At 37.0% G+C, this 17,711-nt stretch overlaps 2 protein-coding genes across 2 annotated transcripts; both read left to right on the forward strand.

Moving 5' to 3' along the window:
- The first annotated feature begins 8,269 nt into the window (after window positions 1-8,269).
- LOC141701235 (3-methyl-2-oxobutanoate hydroxymethyltransferase 2, mitochondrial-like) lies at window positions 8,270-11,529 on the forward strand. The gene is made up of 5 exons (XM_074504920.1): window positions 8,270-8,856; window positions 9,453-9,659; window positions 9,744-9,890; window positions 10,943-10,996; window positions 11,092-11,529. Exons 1-5 carry the CDS (start codon window positions 8,449-8,451, stop codon window positions 11,323-11,325), a joined length of 1,050 nt encoding a protein of 349 aa, XP_074361021.1. The 5' UTR covers window positions 8,270-8,448; the 3' UTR covers window positions 11,326-11,529.
- A 349-nt stretch (window positions 11,530-11,878) lies between these two features.
- Window positions 11,879-16,304, forward strand: LOC141701234 (uncharacterized). Its single transcript, XM_074504919.1, has 2 exons — window positions 11,879-14,333; window positions 15,681-16,304. The coding sequence occupies exons 1-2, from the start codon at window positions 12,042-12,044 to the stop codon at window positions 15,699-15,701; spliced, it is 2,313 nt and encodes a 770-aa protein (XP_074361020.1). The 5' UTR covers window positions 11,879-12,041; the 3' UTR covers window positions 15,702-16,304.
- Window positions 16,305-17,711: the final 1,407 nt, after the last annotated feature.

Genomic DNA, 17,711 nt, shown 5'->3' on the forward strand with positions numbered 1-17,711 from the left:
AATACTCGCTCAAAACCTGGGGGATCCAGCTCTGTGGTGCATTTTACATTCGCAACGTGGTTGCTGTTTTGAGAAAACAAATGAATTGATTACTTACCCAACGTTCGGGAAGTAAGCCCATCTAATTGAGTCGGCATAAGCGACAGGCCGGGGTACGGTCTATCAAAGTGTAAGTGGCTGGGTGGCAGTCCATCAACGCGTAAGAGGCCGGGTGGCGGTCCAGCACAAGGTCCTTATGTGGCCAGGGTGATGACCGGTGGGGGATTCATCCATCTACTAGTAGAAAAGGTTACTTATTGGTATCTTTGCCTGATCAGCAAGATATCAGGTTTATGCCAAAATTTCTTTTCTTTCCAAATTCATTGGATATTGCAATTATGTTCATACTTTACATGACAGAGGTTTTCAGGAAACGTATGTATATATATAGGTGTATATATATATCGGGACTTAATGAAGTATATCATAACTTCATTTCCTTCAAAATATTTCAAAGATTTAATCTATTCAAGTCTTATCTTGTAGTCTCATCAGTGTGATGAACTTTTGAAACTAATTATAACTTGAACGGTGGTAGTTCAAGTAGTATTTGGAAAAGATATAAGTATATTGGAGTATCTTGTAACTTCATCTTTTAAACTTATATCTAGTAAATGATTATCTTATGCATGTCAAAGATTTTCAGAAAAACGTTGAGTCAAGGTTAGATATATGAGATCACCTTGCAACGATAGTTTTATACAGTTATAAACTGGAACTCTGTGTATATTATGTATGGAAGAGGACTTCCAAGATTTTGAAAAGTATATATGTATATATACTGAATATTTTGCGACTTCATCGCATTAAGATATCAAACTTGGTTCATTTCTTTTGACCAAGACTTTCATGAGTACTATGAGAAGGCTCATATATTGTTAATCATTATACATATTATTTTGGTGGGCTTGCTGCTCACTTTTGCTTTCTTCTTTCATCACACAACATCAGATAGACAAGATGAACAGGACCAAACTCCCGATTCGCGAGCGGATAGGAAACGTTCCGCAGTTTCCTATAGGCGTTGATGTCGCTACAGCTGAGGTAGGAGCTACCAATAGGCTAGGCTTTCAACTTTTGATGTACCAGATTTATGTATATTTATGAATTGTAATAATGGCAAAGAAATGTAAATTTATTCAGAAACTTTTTTTAAGGTGTATTGATATATAATTGTGGAATAAAACGACTTGTGATTATTTTTGGATATTCATCTCTGAGACTATAACTTGTGGTGTGTGTGTTTATTGTGGGGTCACAGTACAGAGTAGTTGATGGTGTATTAAGATTGGGTGATATTAAGGGAAATGGAACTCGTGACAACCCGGATCCCCGACCCCAGATTTGGGGGTGTTACAGAAGTGGTATCAGAGCTAAGCGTTATAAACCTCAGAGATGAAGTGACGTTAAGATAATAAGTTCACTAAGATAAATAAGAACTCTTGCCAAGTTCATAGTCGGACTACCTAATGTATACTGACAGTTAAAACCCTTATGGGAACCCTTATAAATGTAGCGATAGAAGCGTAGTTCGTTATCGTATATGGTAGCGGGACACCGAACCCTGAGGTTGAGGAGCAACAGCGCGATAATGTTTTATTACTAATTGGAGATCGGATTGTGGATCCGATAGAGCGTCCTAACATGGGACCGGATGATGTTCATATTGAGGATGTAGCGGTTGAGGATGTTGTCCTAGAAGGGAATTATCGCTAAGAAGGATCCTGTGAAGGATCCTGGCAAGAATGAATAAAAGACCACTGATGAATTGATGACCATGGTTAGGTCGACTACCAGAGGTAGGATTGGTCGATCACTACCGGAGGTTCGTTCAAGTTTGTAAAGACAGTAGCCCCCTTTAACGTGGCTTACTCGTAAGACTGAGAAGTTTGAATGGACAGAGAAATGCGAGAACAGCTTTCAAGAACTGAAGCAAAGGTTGGTGACGGCCCCTATGCTGGCGTTGCCGGATGGAAAAAGGAGATTTTGTGATTTGTATTGACGCTTCGCATAAGGAATTAGGGTGCTTCTTATACAGAACAATAAGGTAATCGCGTACGCGTCAAGACAATTAAGGGAATATAAAATTCGATATCCCCACCTATGAGCTTGGGCTCATGGCAATAGTTTTGCCCTAAAGATTGGAGGCACTACTTGTATGGAGAGAAGTGCGAGAATTACCTAAGCCATAAGTGCTCTAGTACATAGCCAAGACATTCTCTCCAGTTTTTCTTAGAAATTATCTCATGAACCTTTTTGCCTGAATCAGTCTAGGCTTTAAGGGTTTTCCTCTCATTTTTTAAGTCATTTTCTAACATACTGTACTTGGCCTCTAGTATATTTGCTGTGTGTTTAGCTTTCTCATATTTTTTTTAATTTCAATCTGATTTACTAAGTCAGACTCTAACTGATCATTCCTAGATTTGAAGACTTCAATTTCAGTTAACAGTCTATTATTCTCTAGAATCTTATTCTTAAAATTTCCATGGAGAGACTTTAGAATAGATTTCAATTCAGATATATCTTCAGTATCAAGAGAAAAGAAGGAAGTTGATACCTTAGAATCAGAAGAAGCAGGATAATCAAAACTAGCCATCAACGCATAGCTTGTTTCTTCATTTTCAAATCAGTGGAATCCATCCAATCCTTGCTTGATGTAATCAAGGCTTTGTTCTTCCATTTGTCATTCGTTGACTTTCTGCATTCTGTAGCAAAGTGACCAGATTCATCACAATTGTAGCACTTGATCATCGATCTATCAATTTTTCAGCTTTAAAATCATTTACTTCTCTTCTTCCAGAAGGCTTCATTTCTCCTCCAAAAAACTTCTTCCTGAAGCTTCTATTCTTCTGAGACTTCCTGAACTTCATCCTCCCGAAGCCCTTAACTATCATTGCATCCATTTGCATGACACCAGAATCTGTCATGTTCTTATCAGTTTCAGAATTAGTGTCATCATTAGGATTTGATGATGAATCATCAGTATCTGATTCAGGCAGATAGTTCTTTTTCCTTGTAGCTTCAACTGACCTATCTTTTGAAGCTTTAACATTTCTTTTAAAGCAACTGATTTGCCCTTGTTGCTTTTAATCTCTTTCATTTGCTGGACTTCCAAATCATGAGTTCTCAGCATGCCATAGATTTCATCCAGAGTGACTTTTTTCCAAATTATACTGATGTCATATGATTGAAGTCTGAGTCTCCCATTCCTCATTCAAAGCTCTCAGAAACTTGGTGTTTGAATCTTCCAGATTGTACACCTTTCCCACCAAAGATAGATTGTTAAATAGAGTGGGAAACCTATCATAGATGTCAATGAGACTTTCATCAGACTTGGCCTCAAAATGTTCATATTCTTGAATTAGAACAACCCTTCAGTTCTTCTTGATGGTTGTGGTTCCTTGACATTGAGGCTCAAGGGCATCCCAGATCTCTTTGGCAGTCTTACAGGCTATAACTCTGTTTGACATTACAGAGTCAAGACTGTTATGTATAATGTTTCTTACCTTTGCATCCTTCAGCACATTGGCTTTCTCTTCTGGTGTCCACTCTCTCTTCTCCTTTAAATGAAGGTGTTCATCAACAATAGGAGTTGCAGGTATCAATTTTGTTGGCTTGTAAGGTCCATCATTGATTACGTCGAGGTAGTCCGGATCTGTAGCTTCCAAGTGCATTAACATCTTTACCTTCCATGTAGGGTATTCAGTCTTTTTCAGAATGGGGATTTTGATACTTTCATACTTGTTCAGAGACATGTTTAGATTGTTTCTGATAGTAAATTATCAGTTTGCTCTGATACCAATTGTTGCCCAGTAATAATACAATTATTTAAGGGGGGTTGGATACAATTGTATAGATGTTTCGAACAAGTGTGAAAATATAACAGTTCTTTATATTTCTGATAAAAACTGTTACAAACTCTCTCAAGAAATACTGATGTTCTTGAGAGCTGCTAGGTCGTACAATATTCAAGATTCTCACTATGTAATGACCTAAACTATGTTTATATGTTACACAGCTGCTACAAATCAATCTAAGATATGAATTATCAATTACTAACAGAAAATGATACATATCTTTAACTGAATATATAAAGTCCTATAACTCATAACGTAATAGATATCCATCCCTCAAACTAAGGAACATAATCAATCTTCATAGATGACCGCCTCTAGATGCCGATGACACGTAAATACTGATGATGTGTCAAATCCTGACTTACCAAATACTGATGACATCTAAAATGCAGCCAGATCCTGAGCTTCTTCTGATCATTGAAAATCAGCATGTAACATATCTCTCTCAAGATAAAAGCTGGGTTCTTTACTTACAAAGAACCCAAGATTTGTAGCAAGACCTAACTTAATATTAATACAAAATTAAGTGAGTTTTGAAATATTATGTTTGTTGTTTTATTTCTGCTAACATAATATAACTGCATTTCTTATCTACTTTATTCACAAAACCAAACAAATTGAAAACGGCTTAAAAATATCCAAAATACATTCATCCCCCTCTATGTTACACTTATTATCTAACAGTGTATTTGACGAACAGGCGTGAAGCTGAACCTCAATTTTTTGATGGAATTATATGGTCAGTTGGATAGAACGTCAAACGGGAAGCTAAACTTTAACCTGCTAATGGAAGTCAAAAGTGTTTGGGGAATCTTCTGGTGAATGGTGCATGAGCAGAAGACAAAAGGAACCTCAATCTGAAGGTTGCCTCATGGCAGAGGTTCTTAAAGCCCAAAAAAGAACATCATCTTGGAGGTTCAACTGCTACGAGGTAACTGACTATAAAAGTTCTCATCGTGGAAATCGTGGAACAAATGTCTGGTTTGCACCATGCTTTAGCTCATAAGGGAGGAAAATAGCTGAACCTAAAGACGAGGGGTAAACCTCTTGATTGATGAGCAGCAGCTGAAGCTGATTTCTGTCAACTGTATAAACCACCTGATTGATGAGCAGCAGCTGAAGCTGATTTCTGTCAATTGTATGAAACTCTTGGTTATATGAGTAACATGTAAACTTGGATACAAACAAAAAGGCTCATATGAGGGCACGAACCTCCTAGATGATGAGACGCAGGAGGACCTGAAAAAATATATAAGGATATGAACCTCCTAAATAGTGAACACAGCTGAAGTCGAGAATGTGAATCTCTAGGGTACTTAGCAGCATGAAAACTTGGATGCTACCAGAGAAGGTCATATGAAGATGCAAACCTCATGGGCGAGGAGGCATAGAAGGACCTGGACACACATAAAGATGCATACCTCTTGGAAGATAAGGTTCAGGGAGAAGATTCCAAAAGTCAAGAAGCTTCACCTACTAGAGGCATCGAAATATGAGGTTCTCATACGGGAGGTTCAATGATGGGAGGTCACCTGAACTAGAGGATTCAAGCAGCTAAGAGGGAGACTCATATGGAAGAAAATTAGGACAATGAGGTCATAAGATCCCCTCACATATAGAGGTGTATACGCTAGAAGTTTTACAAGCAGCAAGCCTCTACTGGAAGGATCTATGAATATATTTTTATCTAAGTTTGACTACTTAAACCTAGGATGTCCAGCTCCAGGGAAAGGTAATTTGGCATAACCATGGATGAAGACTGATGAATATTTCTCCTATGGCACCTCTTGTTTCCTACAACGAGCATGCTCAGATAGGCTTAAAGTTCATAATTGAAGCTGTATGTCACTTAATGAAAGGTTAAATGTCGGTTAAACCTGGTAAGTAGTGGAATAAGACTTTCTTTATATTTAATGACTACTAGGAGTGAAGGATCTTGGAATACCTCGAGGAAGGAATGCGGGGAGCTACAAATGACCTCTCCGTCAGAAATGGCAAGGGGTAGCTTCCCCCAAAGAGCTGTTGTTAACGACTATAGAGATTTCTAAAGGTACCTATCTCGAAACAAATGGGAATATAAATAAGGTTCTGGTTCGTAAACTTTATGAATTTCTGAAGGATCCAAGGTTCATATTTCCTCACCGTATCAGTTAAAGGGCTTCTACCGGAAGGATCGTTGATGGAACCTCATCGCGGTATCAGACAACTAAATTTAGAAAGTTCTGCTAATTGGATTATACAGTATTTATTGGAAGGAATATTATATATGGTAGTTGTTTCTCCTACCATACCTATTATTTCTTACAATGAATATGAACACATAAGCTTCGAGGTTCAGGTGAAGGTTGGTTGAAACTAGCTGACGCTTATTTAAGGTTCCCTTTTCATTTAATTACTACAAGGAACTAGGGGTAGTGCATGGTGCACTACTTATGACGGTATCTTGAAAGTTCTAGATTTTTAAGCAAAACAGATTGTTCAAGCAAAATAAATTAAGTATTACTTGGTTGTAGCTTGGATTTGGATTACGGATGATGGTTTTACTTATATATGGACTGGAATCGAAGGCATATGGGTTGGTTATGGAACAATACTGGGTCCAGGTTCACAAAATTATCTACCTTAGAAAATGATGATGGAGATTCTAGTCCTAACTGGAGCTCTGCTCACAGTTCAAACGAAGGTTCAAATGATGAATCTAAAGAAGAAGAGGTGCATGCATCTGAACCATTTCAAAATTGATGAATATTGATCATTTGAACACGGAAAACACGAAGACATGAGGCCTCATGAATAAGGTCACCTATCGTCACTATCCAAAGGAGACATGAGTTCGGTTGGGAGTCGAATCTTACAGACAAGTGAGCATACCATCATCTAGGGGTCACATCGCTAAACAACGAATATGAGACCCATCCCAATTTGGGGTCGCCTCTCATCAATATCTCTATGAAAAACTAATCTTAGTTACAAGAGAAGAAGTAAGAACATGCTACCTTATCACAAAAGGGTCACATCACTATCAACTTACACTATTTATTCTCCATTGACTAGAAAACCCATGACCAAGACCTCAAGGAATCACATAAGAGGAAGGATCGTTATGCGGGGACAGATTATCAGCAATCGCACGTACTCTCTATAAGGCCACATCATATGACCAGACTCTAAGGGGTCGCATGTGAGGCCATACTCTCTACAATGCCACATCACATGACCAGACTCTAAGGGGTCGCATATGAGGCCTTTAGGTGTTCTTGTGCCTCACCAACGAGATATCTCCGCTTACTGCCATGACAGCCTAGTACAAATGAACTGAACTTGGGCCATGTACATATATGGATTTTTTTACGGACGGCCCCATAGTCAATGAACCTTGGCCTTGATGAACCTGACCAAACCCAAACCTATCTGGATAACTTATCCTCCAAGAACTACGTGTGACTTGAACCCCTGTAAAAGGGTACGTAGGCATCTTGTTTACGGATAATCAAAAGTCTGGAATTAGAAATAATACACACTATTCCTCCGGCTTTCTACGAATCATCAAGTAAGATTAGCTACAAGATTCATCAATTTTCGTCCCGTATTATTCGCATTCGTCGTGATATCATTTTCAAATCAACATAATTTACTCCGTAATTTCAGCAACCACCAAATTCGCGTTGTTACAAATTTCTCCCAATAATAAAAGGTTTTCATGAATCATATTATTTTGAATCATTTTTTTTAATTGTGATAAAAAAGACCACTACCCCTTATATAAGCTACTATCATATAAAAAGTTAAATAATAAATTTATATTCATAAATATTTTTTTTGTTTCTCATAAAAGACCCTTGTATGAAGGCCTTCTTCATTATTTTGTGTCTAATATTTTCCCATTTTTTTTCTTGTTTTGCTTGAATCAAAAGATTTAAAATTTCTAAATTTGTTTGGGAGAATAATAGTATAAGGCTCTGTTTGGGATAACTGTTAAAAATTACTGTGCTATTAGAAAAAGTGCTGCTAAAAAAGTGATGTTATAAAAATCAGATGACTGCTTGGTAATTTTTTTGATACGTACATGTTTTGATGAACAAAAATTAAAAATAATGATATTTTTGGTAAGTTTTGAGGGTGAAATCAGTATTTGCTGCCCGCAACAACAGAAAACAATTTTTTCTAAAATGGGGGAATTGCTTTTTCTATTTCTAAAATGGGGGGATTGCTATTTCTATCGACAACTTTTAGGCAAAAAATTTTTTCCGAAATATAGTTTTTAAATTTTATCGAACAGTTTTTTCACTGCTTTTCAGCAAGAAGCTGCGGTTGGTATATATGAAAAAATCAGAAAAAACGTGTGCTACAAGCCTACAACCCAAATCTCGGTTTCCCATATGTAGAAAACACCGCAAATCATGTTTAATGTTTTCTGTTGAAACAAGATTTAACTCATTTCAGTTTCACTGACAAGTCTCTGTATTGCATTCACACTCAACATCCCCACTGCCTACCGAGTTTCAAAAACACACACTAAAACACCTTCAAAACACATACACAAGTCACAACCATGGCATCCTCCCTCATCTCAAAACCCAAGAAATCTCTATCTCTCATCTCCACGGCCGTCCGTTGCATGAGCAACATCCCGGAAAACACCGTCTACGGCGGCCCAAAATCCCAAAGCCCAAACCAACGAGTGACTCTTACTCAATTGCGCCAAAAACACCGTAAGGGCGAGCCTATAACAATGGTCACAGCTTATGATTACCCTTCTGCTGTTCATCTCGATAACGCCGGAATTGACATTGCTCTTGTGGGAGATTCTGCTTCTATGGTTGTTCATGGTCATGATACCACTTTGCCTATTACTGTTGATCAAATGCTTGTTCATTGTCGTGCTGTTGCCCGTGGCGCCAAAAGGCCTCTTCTTGTTGGTGACTTGCCTTTTGGTAGTTATGAGTCTAGTACTCAACAGGTGTTTGTTTTTTGTCTTTCTTATTTTTTAGTATTAAATGTTTGTGGTGGTTATACTAGTAAATTGTTTCTTATTTTGTAGTTTTGAAATTTACGGAAATTTGTTAATTATGAATGCATAAAGTTTATTGGATGGAACTTAAATACTCAAATTAATCAAGCTAGCCGATGAGATTTGTTTATGTAGTGTCCAAGTCAATAATCTTGTTTCTGATACTGCATAAACAAGATTAACACCCATGTAAAGCACTCCCCAGACATCTATTGAGCTGAATAAGAAGTAATAGTTACCTAAGTTTGAACTACACATTATAAAAGAGTATTTAGGACGAAATTTTGTATTTCGTTTTTACGTGCCCTTTTAAGCTGCAAATGTGGCAATGTTTATTCATAGTTTTATTTCATAGTGTCACTGTTGGAGCATGTTGCACTCCTAAACTTTTTATTAATTTTTTTCTACTGTATTTAATTAGTTAGAAACACAAATTAATGTGGCACTGCTGCATTCTTAGCAGGATTATGTTTTTGAGCATTCAGAATCCGAAGTATAGTTTGAAATGTGCTACGGTTGTGATATTGCAGTTTTGATATGAGCAGGCAGTTGATACAGCTGTCAGGATATTGAAGGAAGGAGACATGGATGCAATAAAACTGGAGGGCGGATCACCTTCAAGAATTACAGCTGCAAAAGCTATTGTTGATGCTGGAATTGCTGTTATAGGTCACGTAGGGCTTACTCCTCAAGCAATTAGTGTTCTCGGGGGATTTAGGCCTCAAGGAAAAAATGTTGTTAGTGCTATCAAGGTATCTCCAATGTGTATTTATATCTTGTTCATGTAAATATTTAAGTGTTTCTTTAAGAAGTACTAATTACTATGCTGAATTAAGGTTGTGGAGACAGCAATGGCATTACAGGAAGCTGGATGCTTCTCTGTTGTTCTTGAGTGTGTGCCTCCACCTGTGGCTGCAGCAGCAACATCAGCTCTTAAAATATTTACCATTGGAATTGGGGCTGGTCCATATTGCAGTGGTCAGGTTAGTTGATTGAAATAATTTTCTGGTCATTTACATTTCTTTTGATTGATTAGGCCTAACTGAGGTCGTTTGTGTATAAATGAAATGTTTTACAAATTCATGGACATCAAAGAATTTAGATGTTTTGCAAATATCAGATGTAGATGCTTGCAATCTGAATGACAACTAATATTCCAAATCATGCAAGAGTAGTTTCAAGTAGTTTTACTCACTTAATTAGATTAGTACGCTATCATGCCTCTGTCCTTTTATTGCCACCATAGACTAAAATGATATTGTTTGATTTTAAAATAATAGATCAACTGCAAACTGGTCATACTTTAAATCTTATTAAGTGGAGCTCCATGCCAGCTACTAGCTCGTTGAAAATAAACAGTGGCGGAGTTAAATTGGCTTGTAGAGTCTATTGCAATTGTTGAGACCAGATTCATTACCTTACCCCGAGTGCCAGTTCAAACTAAATTTGAGTCATGTGTTTGCCCGAAGTATGCCACACCAGGTTTCCATGATAGACAGCATTGAAACATATTTAGTTTGTACGATGTCCATCGCAACAACTTCCGGTACGTAATTGAAGTTGGACGAGGCAAATAAAACCTTGCATGCAAAGGACAACCAGAAGTTAGACCATCTTTTTTTTTTGTTTTTGTTTTCAATTACCTAAAAAATGATAATGCATAAGAAAATTCTTTTAATTACCCGTTAATTTATTGCCTTTCTAGTTATCAGTTGCTCTTTTTGCTTGTCCATCGTTAGCCTAGACGTTTGTGTAACATTATCTGTTTACCTAATAGCTAGTCGTTCAGGGATCTACTGCAATATGCAGTATTCAATTCTTTCACCGTCATATTTTTATTCTTTTTAATGCACATGATATTTTAGTTGTCAATAATGCAAGATTGTTTTACTTTTTTGTTAAATAATCCAAGATCTATATTGTTTTTGTACTCTGGAAATTAAAAATATTATGCTTATTACATGGGTAACTTTGTTCAACTGGAAGAAAACTTTGTTACATGGGTATCAAGTAGTAATAGTTGTTGTTGATGCAGGTGCTGGTTTACCATGATCTACTGGGCATGATGCAACACCCGCACCATGCCAAGGTCAGTTCACACCTACTAACTACACCATAAATACAAATGTATATCTAAATAACATGTAAAACTATACTTACAATGGAACATTCCACCTATTACAGGTCACTCCAAAATTCTGTAAGCAATACGGACAAATTGGAGAGGCAATCAATAAAGCTCTTACAGAGTACAAGGAAGAGGTAACAAAGGGCTTGTTCCCTGGTCCTTCCCACAGCCCATACAAACTTAGTAGTGATGATGTTGATGGTTTCTCAAAAGAGTTGCAAAAGTTAGGATTGGACCATGCAGCATCTGCAGCAGCTGAAGCTGCTGAAAAGATGGAGATCACTGAATAATATTGTCGACAAATAAGATGATTTACGGAATGAAATGAGCTGAATCAGTAATTAGTCGATGCTGAGAACCAACTTGTGAAACAGGCATTTATCTAATTATCTTAGAGTTATCTTTCTTCTACTCCCTGTTTCTGTATTGGTTTTGTATCAGAAATGCAGAATTGAATAAAAGCATTAGCTCCATTGTAAGAAAAATTACGCTGATATCGGTGTTTAATGGTAGTGATAGACAGCAATGGTAATTAGCGGAAGAAGAGTGAGTCATGTAACTAGCAATTGGTTGTGAAGCAGGCATTTATCTAATTTTTCTCCAAGGAAAGTGATCCATTACAGAGTACTTGAGATGCACATAACCTGCCTAGTATGAGTAGTTGATATACAAATATAACCATGTACCCTCAACTTGCCAGTGTAGTGTTTGAACAAGTACATATTGATTATGCTTTCATGTAGTTCTTGTTCTTGTATATAAAAAATTCCTCTACGAAGACCCCGAATAAATAAAATTCCTTCAAACTTTAATTTGACAATCACTGTAAATTAGGTTCGTCTAAACTCTAAACTTTTGTTTCAATAATAGCGAACTTGTAAGTGCACGAAAATGTGTTTTCGTTAAGTTCGAGACCAGGCCAGTTATCACTTATAATAAGTTGAATTCAAGTATACAAAATTAGCAGTAGTTTTACCAGGGCCGAAACACAGAACAACAAAAAAGCATGAGATCAATTGTGTCAAAATCAAAGCACATACACCTCCTCCCTCTCCTAAACCCCAAAACCCCACCCCTAAAACCCTCACTTCTCCGCCACTGCACCACCACCGTCACCGCCACCGCCACCGCTACAATCACCCCACCGCCACACATCATAACCCAGGTTCTAACTCTCCTCCAAAATGACTACACAACCACAACTAACCAACCCCATCTCCTCACTCTCCTCTCCTCTCTCTCCCCACCTTCATATCTCTCTATCACTCGTCAATTGGGCTCCACCGGCGCTGCCCTCAAGTTCCTCACCTTCCTCCGCTCTCACTCCCCGGACCCACTTTCTATTTCCCTCACTTTCCAGGCCATTCTTGAGCTAGCTTCTCATTCGGGTTCTTTACGGTTATCGCAATCCGATATTGTCGAAAAGCTTAAAGAGCTTTTTAAAATGTGTAAAGAGGGTGAAATTTCGCTTACGAAAGAGTCTGTTATGTTGCTTGTTGGGTTCTTTAGTAGAGCTAGAATGACGGAGGAAATGTTGAGTGTGTATAATTATGTCGGTAGTGAGGCGAGGAGTGGCGTTTTGGGGGATGTGGTTGTCGATGGGTTGATGAGGGGCGGGCGGTTTGATGATGCGTTGAAGGTGTTTGATGGAATGCTTGATGGGAATGGGAAGGGTAGGGTGGAGAGGAGGACTGTGGATTTCGTGTTTGCGGAGTTGATGAGGCGGGAATCGAGGTTTAGGAATGTGACGGAAGAGGGGATTGCGGAGTTGGTTTTGAAATGTGGGAAGATTGGGGTTTTTATTAAAGGAGAGTGGCTTTGTAAATTGGTTACTGGGTTGTGTAGGAATGGGAATTTGAGTAAGGCGTGGGAGTTATTGCATGAGTTGATGGATTTAGGTTGTGTGGATATTGTTGGCTCTTGTAATGCGGTTTTGACGTCGTTGGAGAGAGTGAGGGATTTTAAGAGGATGAATTTGCTCTTGCAGGAGATGAAGGATAAGGGGATTCAGCCTAATGTTGTGACGTTTGGGATTCTTATTAAGCATTTGTGTAAGTTCCATAGAGTAGATGAGGCGTTAGATGTGTATCAGAAGATGGTTGATGGGAGTGAGGGAATTTTGGTAAGACCGGACATTATTCTGCACAATATTTTGATTGCCGGGCTATGCAGAGTGGGGAGGCAAGAAGAAGGTTTGGAAATGGTGGAACAGATGAAATTGAAGCATGGATGCATGCCTAATACAGCAACGTTTAATAGTTTAATTGACGGGTTTTGTAAAGCTGGAGAACTTGATAAGGCCAATGAGCTTTTTGACCAAATGAACATGGAGGGGATACTGCCTAATATCATTACAGTTAATACTTTGGTGGATGGTTTCTGTAAGCATGGGAGAGTCCATACGGCAATCAAATTTTTCAGACAAATGCAGGTGAAAGGTTTGAAAGGGAATGTGAATACTTATACTAGTTTGATTAATGCTTTCAACAACTCAAACAATATTGAGAAGTCCGCGGAATTGTTTGATGAGATGTTAGACACGGGCTGTTCTCCAGATGCAAAAGTTTATTACACCATGATCTCAGGTCTGACAAATGCTGGGAGGTTGGATGATGCTAGCTTTATTGTATCAAAGATGAAGGCAGCTGGATTCCAGTTAGATACTGTGGCCTACAATGTTTTAATTGGTGGGTTTTGCCGAAGAAAGAGACATGATAAAGCTGTTGAGCTACTTGCGGATATGGAAGACAATGATGTTAAACCTGATAATGTTACATATAACACTTTGATTTCATACTTCAGTGAGAATGCGGATTTCAGATCTGCTCACAGAATAATGAAGACGATGGTCCATGATGGTATTATGCCCACTGTTGTTACCTATGGTGCACTAATTAATGCATATTGTTTGGCGGGCAATCTTGATGAAGCGGAAATATTGTTTAAATCGATGTGTTCTACTACAAGTATTCCACCTAACAATGTAATATATAATATACTGATCAACTCCTTCTGCAAAAAAGGCAAAGTAGATGGTGCTCTTTCTTTATTGAATGATATGAATGTCAAAGGCGTTAAACCAAATACCAACACATTCAATGCCATGTTCAAAGGCCTTTATGACAAAAATTTGCTGGACGAAGCACTCAAGCTTATGGATCAAATGACACAACAGGCTTGCAATCCTGATTATATTACAATGGAAATTCTCACAGATTGGCTTTCAACAGTTGGTGAAACGGAGAAGTTGCAAAAATTTGTTGAAGGATGCAAGGTTTCTGGTTCGAGTTCCGAACAGGTTAGTTGATACTCTAGCTACATCTACCCTGTGGCCCTGTGTACAGAATTTTCTAGGTGGAAGTTTGGTTTTAACTTCACTCCATCACTCCATGTGATTAGTCAGAGTTACCTACACCTATACTATCTCTGCTCCAATTCTTATTACCAATGCATGATATGGCAAATCACATAAATGATGCAATCGCTAATACTAAACAATAAATATAATCTTGAACAGACTTGTAGGGTTTCCGGGGGGGGGGGTTAAATGTTCAAACAGGCTAGTAACAATCTTTTTATTCTTTTGTTTTTCTTAGGCCGCTTTGCAAAAATTTAAATACCCACACAATTTTTGAATCTTCTGTTCAAGCTTAGATGGGCTTGTTTTAAGCTGACATGCTTTTTTGTCAAAATCCAAGACTCCAGTTTCTTTTACTTTATGCTTTAAATTTATCACCGTCAACCACCATGCTTGTTATGCTTGTTTAATAGATAATTCATTGACACACTGCATAATAGTAGCCTTACATACACATGGACATAACTAAGATTATACAAATATAGAATCAAATAGCTTGCCAATATTCTTGTACAAGATATTCTAAATTCTTTGTTTATGTCAAAGTTTAAAGACTCTAGTTGTTTCTACTGTATACTCAATATGGACTAAGGTTGTCGTTTATTGGTCGGGCTTGCTTTCATAGTTTGTAAAGAATATTATTACGGCAAGGACTCTGAATAATAGGAGCCTTAGCTAGGCAAAGGCCTAAACCAGTACGAATATAGAAAGACTAGAGATATGATTCATGAAATATTAGTGTAGCAGTAATATTCTCTTGTCTTTGATATCGACACAAAGTAATCATTAGAGTGTTATCGAATAGTGTCTTTCTTAAAATTCCAGCAAGGTTATTTTTGGCTGATTTTTGTTGTGTATCTACCAAGTGTTAAATAATGATTACTCTATTATATGCTTTCGTATCAAGTACAGTATCCTTAAAATGTGGGCAGCTTTGTTTGTAAATATAATTTATTCATGAGAACTCATTTCATGTGACTATGCTCTGGCTTTTAATATCATGCCAGTAGTAATTGCCGTTGCTAAATATAATTTGTTCATGCGAATTCATTTCATGTGACTATGCTCTGGCTTTTAATCTAGCTGTAGCCTGTAAGTTTCATGTTATTTCTACAAATTCCCCGTTGCAAATAATCAGAGGTTGAGATCGTATTTGTTCCAGATTTGTGTTATTTATTCATCTTACACGTCTGTCTGATTGAGACAACCATATATGACGCGTACTATAAATCAAAGTTTTGTATTGCAAGTGTTCTAATTGTAGTGGAATAATTCTGCCTTTTGTAGGTTAGTTCAGAGTATTGTTAACAAAATGGGTGGGTCAGAGTTGTCACTCCTTTCGTACGGAGGTTCTTTCCATAGTGCATAAAACACGAGTCAGATAAAACATGAGTCAGGCTAATGTTGATTTTTTCTCAACCGCATTGCTGAAGTGAGGCTCGGACAACACAAATCCGCCAGATTGCCACACCCCAAAGAAGATGAAGACATGTAAATCGTCACCTTACCACGATAAATTACATGATCAGAGGAGCTCATTTGGCAAAATCCGTTTAACATTTTTTATGGAAAATGAGAAATAGTCTTTGACCCGAGGCCCTTTCATCCGGTAGACATGTCAGAGCCATATTCATACTACGACAAGACCTTTGTTAGCCCTTTTGCTATTGATATCAGGAATGGTGGCTTGTAGGACTATTTTAATTAACATAGCTCTTAGTCACCTGATTTGGCTTTGAAGTTTCTTCTCTTAATTGCTTCAGAAATTAACCTAATTTGTTCTTTTTTTTCCCTTGTATTATTGACCAGTAAATTTCTGCATTAGCAAATAAGAGTTTGTTGTGCCCTTCAATAGAACCACGATTCTATATAAACGAAGAAATGGTTAAATGAAACTAGTATTTTCGCTTATTTCGTGCTCAGTTGTTGCTACCTTTTCATTAATGTAGAGACTTATTCGGTATCTATATCCAGCTCTCAATGCTGGATTGTATTTGTACTAAATGATCTATGGAACTGTTTATATTACCTACTGCAGTGTGATCATCATCACTTTGTATATTATAAAGCTTAGAGAGTGTCTTTCGTGCTTTTCATCCTTAAGGTGATTTTTTTTATAAAAGATAAATATCATGAAGGTAAGATGAGAAGAAAAATGAGAAATTCAAATTCACTTTTAATAAAATAATATTTTATTCTCTAATGATAAATTACTTTTGATTATGAATCTGTTAAATACAAAATTTCACCTTGATCATATTAATATATTTTCCAAGCAAATGAACTTCAAATGCACGAAATGTAAGCAATGACCTCAACAACAGTCATAATCAGTGTAATGCAGATATGTAGTAGTAGTATAGATGTTAGCGGCCATCGGTGTTCTAAGAGATGGAAATGGCCTTTTGCTCGACGTGCCTTCCTGTGATTAATTAGATAATTAATAATTATATATATACTTATTGTAGTATTAATCGGAAATAATTTAATTTAATAAATAATCTTATCCAATTTTATTAAGTTTAAATGAGATTTCAAAAATTGTATCATATATCTTTAGTCTATATTTACTATTTATGTGATTTATAATAATTTTTTTATAATGATTTATATGTTATGTAATATATAATATAAAAATAGAGAGAATAAGAAAGAACTTAAAATTTCATTATTTCTAATGTCGCAAGAGAATGTATATGCAAGTTTTTTTATAAGTTTCCAAAACATATGTTACTAGAAAAGTGAAAAGCAAGAGTTTGTGTTAATGAATGAGATAAAAGTGAAAGGCCAAAGGACATTTGGAAAGTTAAGAGTAATGCAATAATATCATAAAACTCCCTTAGATGACTCGTACAACTACATGACTCGTTAAAACCTTACAAGAAAAAACCTTGGGGAAAAACCTAGTGAAGGAAAAAGAGTACATGTATTTCACGTGCAATAATGAGTGTATTATAATTCCCCTCATTTTGACATGACTATGAATAACAAAATAGATCTCGAAATTTGCGCATTCCAATTTTGTGCACCAATTTCTCGAACGAAGATGTAGGAAGTGATTTTGTAAACAAATCTGCTGGATTTTCACATGAACGAATCTGACAAATATCAATCTCTCCCTTTTGCTGAAGTTCATGAGTGAAGAAGAATTTTGGATCAATGGGTTTTGTCCGATCTCTTTTAATGTAGCCTTCACGTGTCTGAATGATGCAAACTTCATTGTCTTCATACAAAGCGGTATGAATTCTTTTGTTGACTGAAAGACCACATGAACCTCGAATATGGTGAACAAGAGACCTGAGCCATACATATTCTCGA

This window comes from Apium graveolens, unplaced genomic scaffold (assembly GCF_009905375.1).
Source record: "Apium graveolens cultivar Ventura unplaced genomic scaffold, ASM990537v1 ctg3615, whole genome shotgun sequence".
In the NCBI taxonomy this organism is placed as follows: Eukaryota; Viridiplantae; Streptophyta; class Magnoliopsida; order Apiales; family Apiaceae; genus Apium; species Apium graveolens.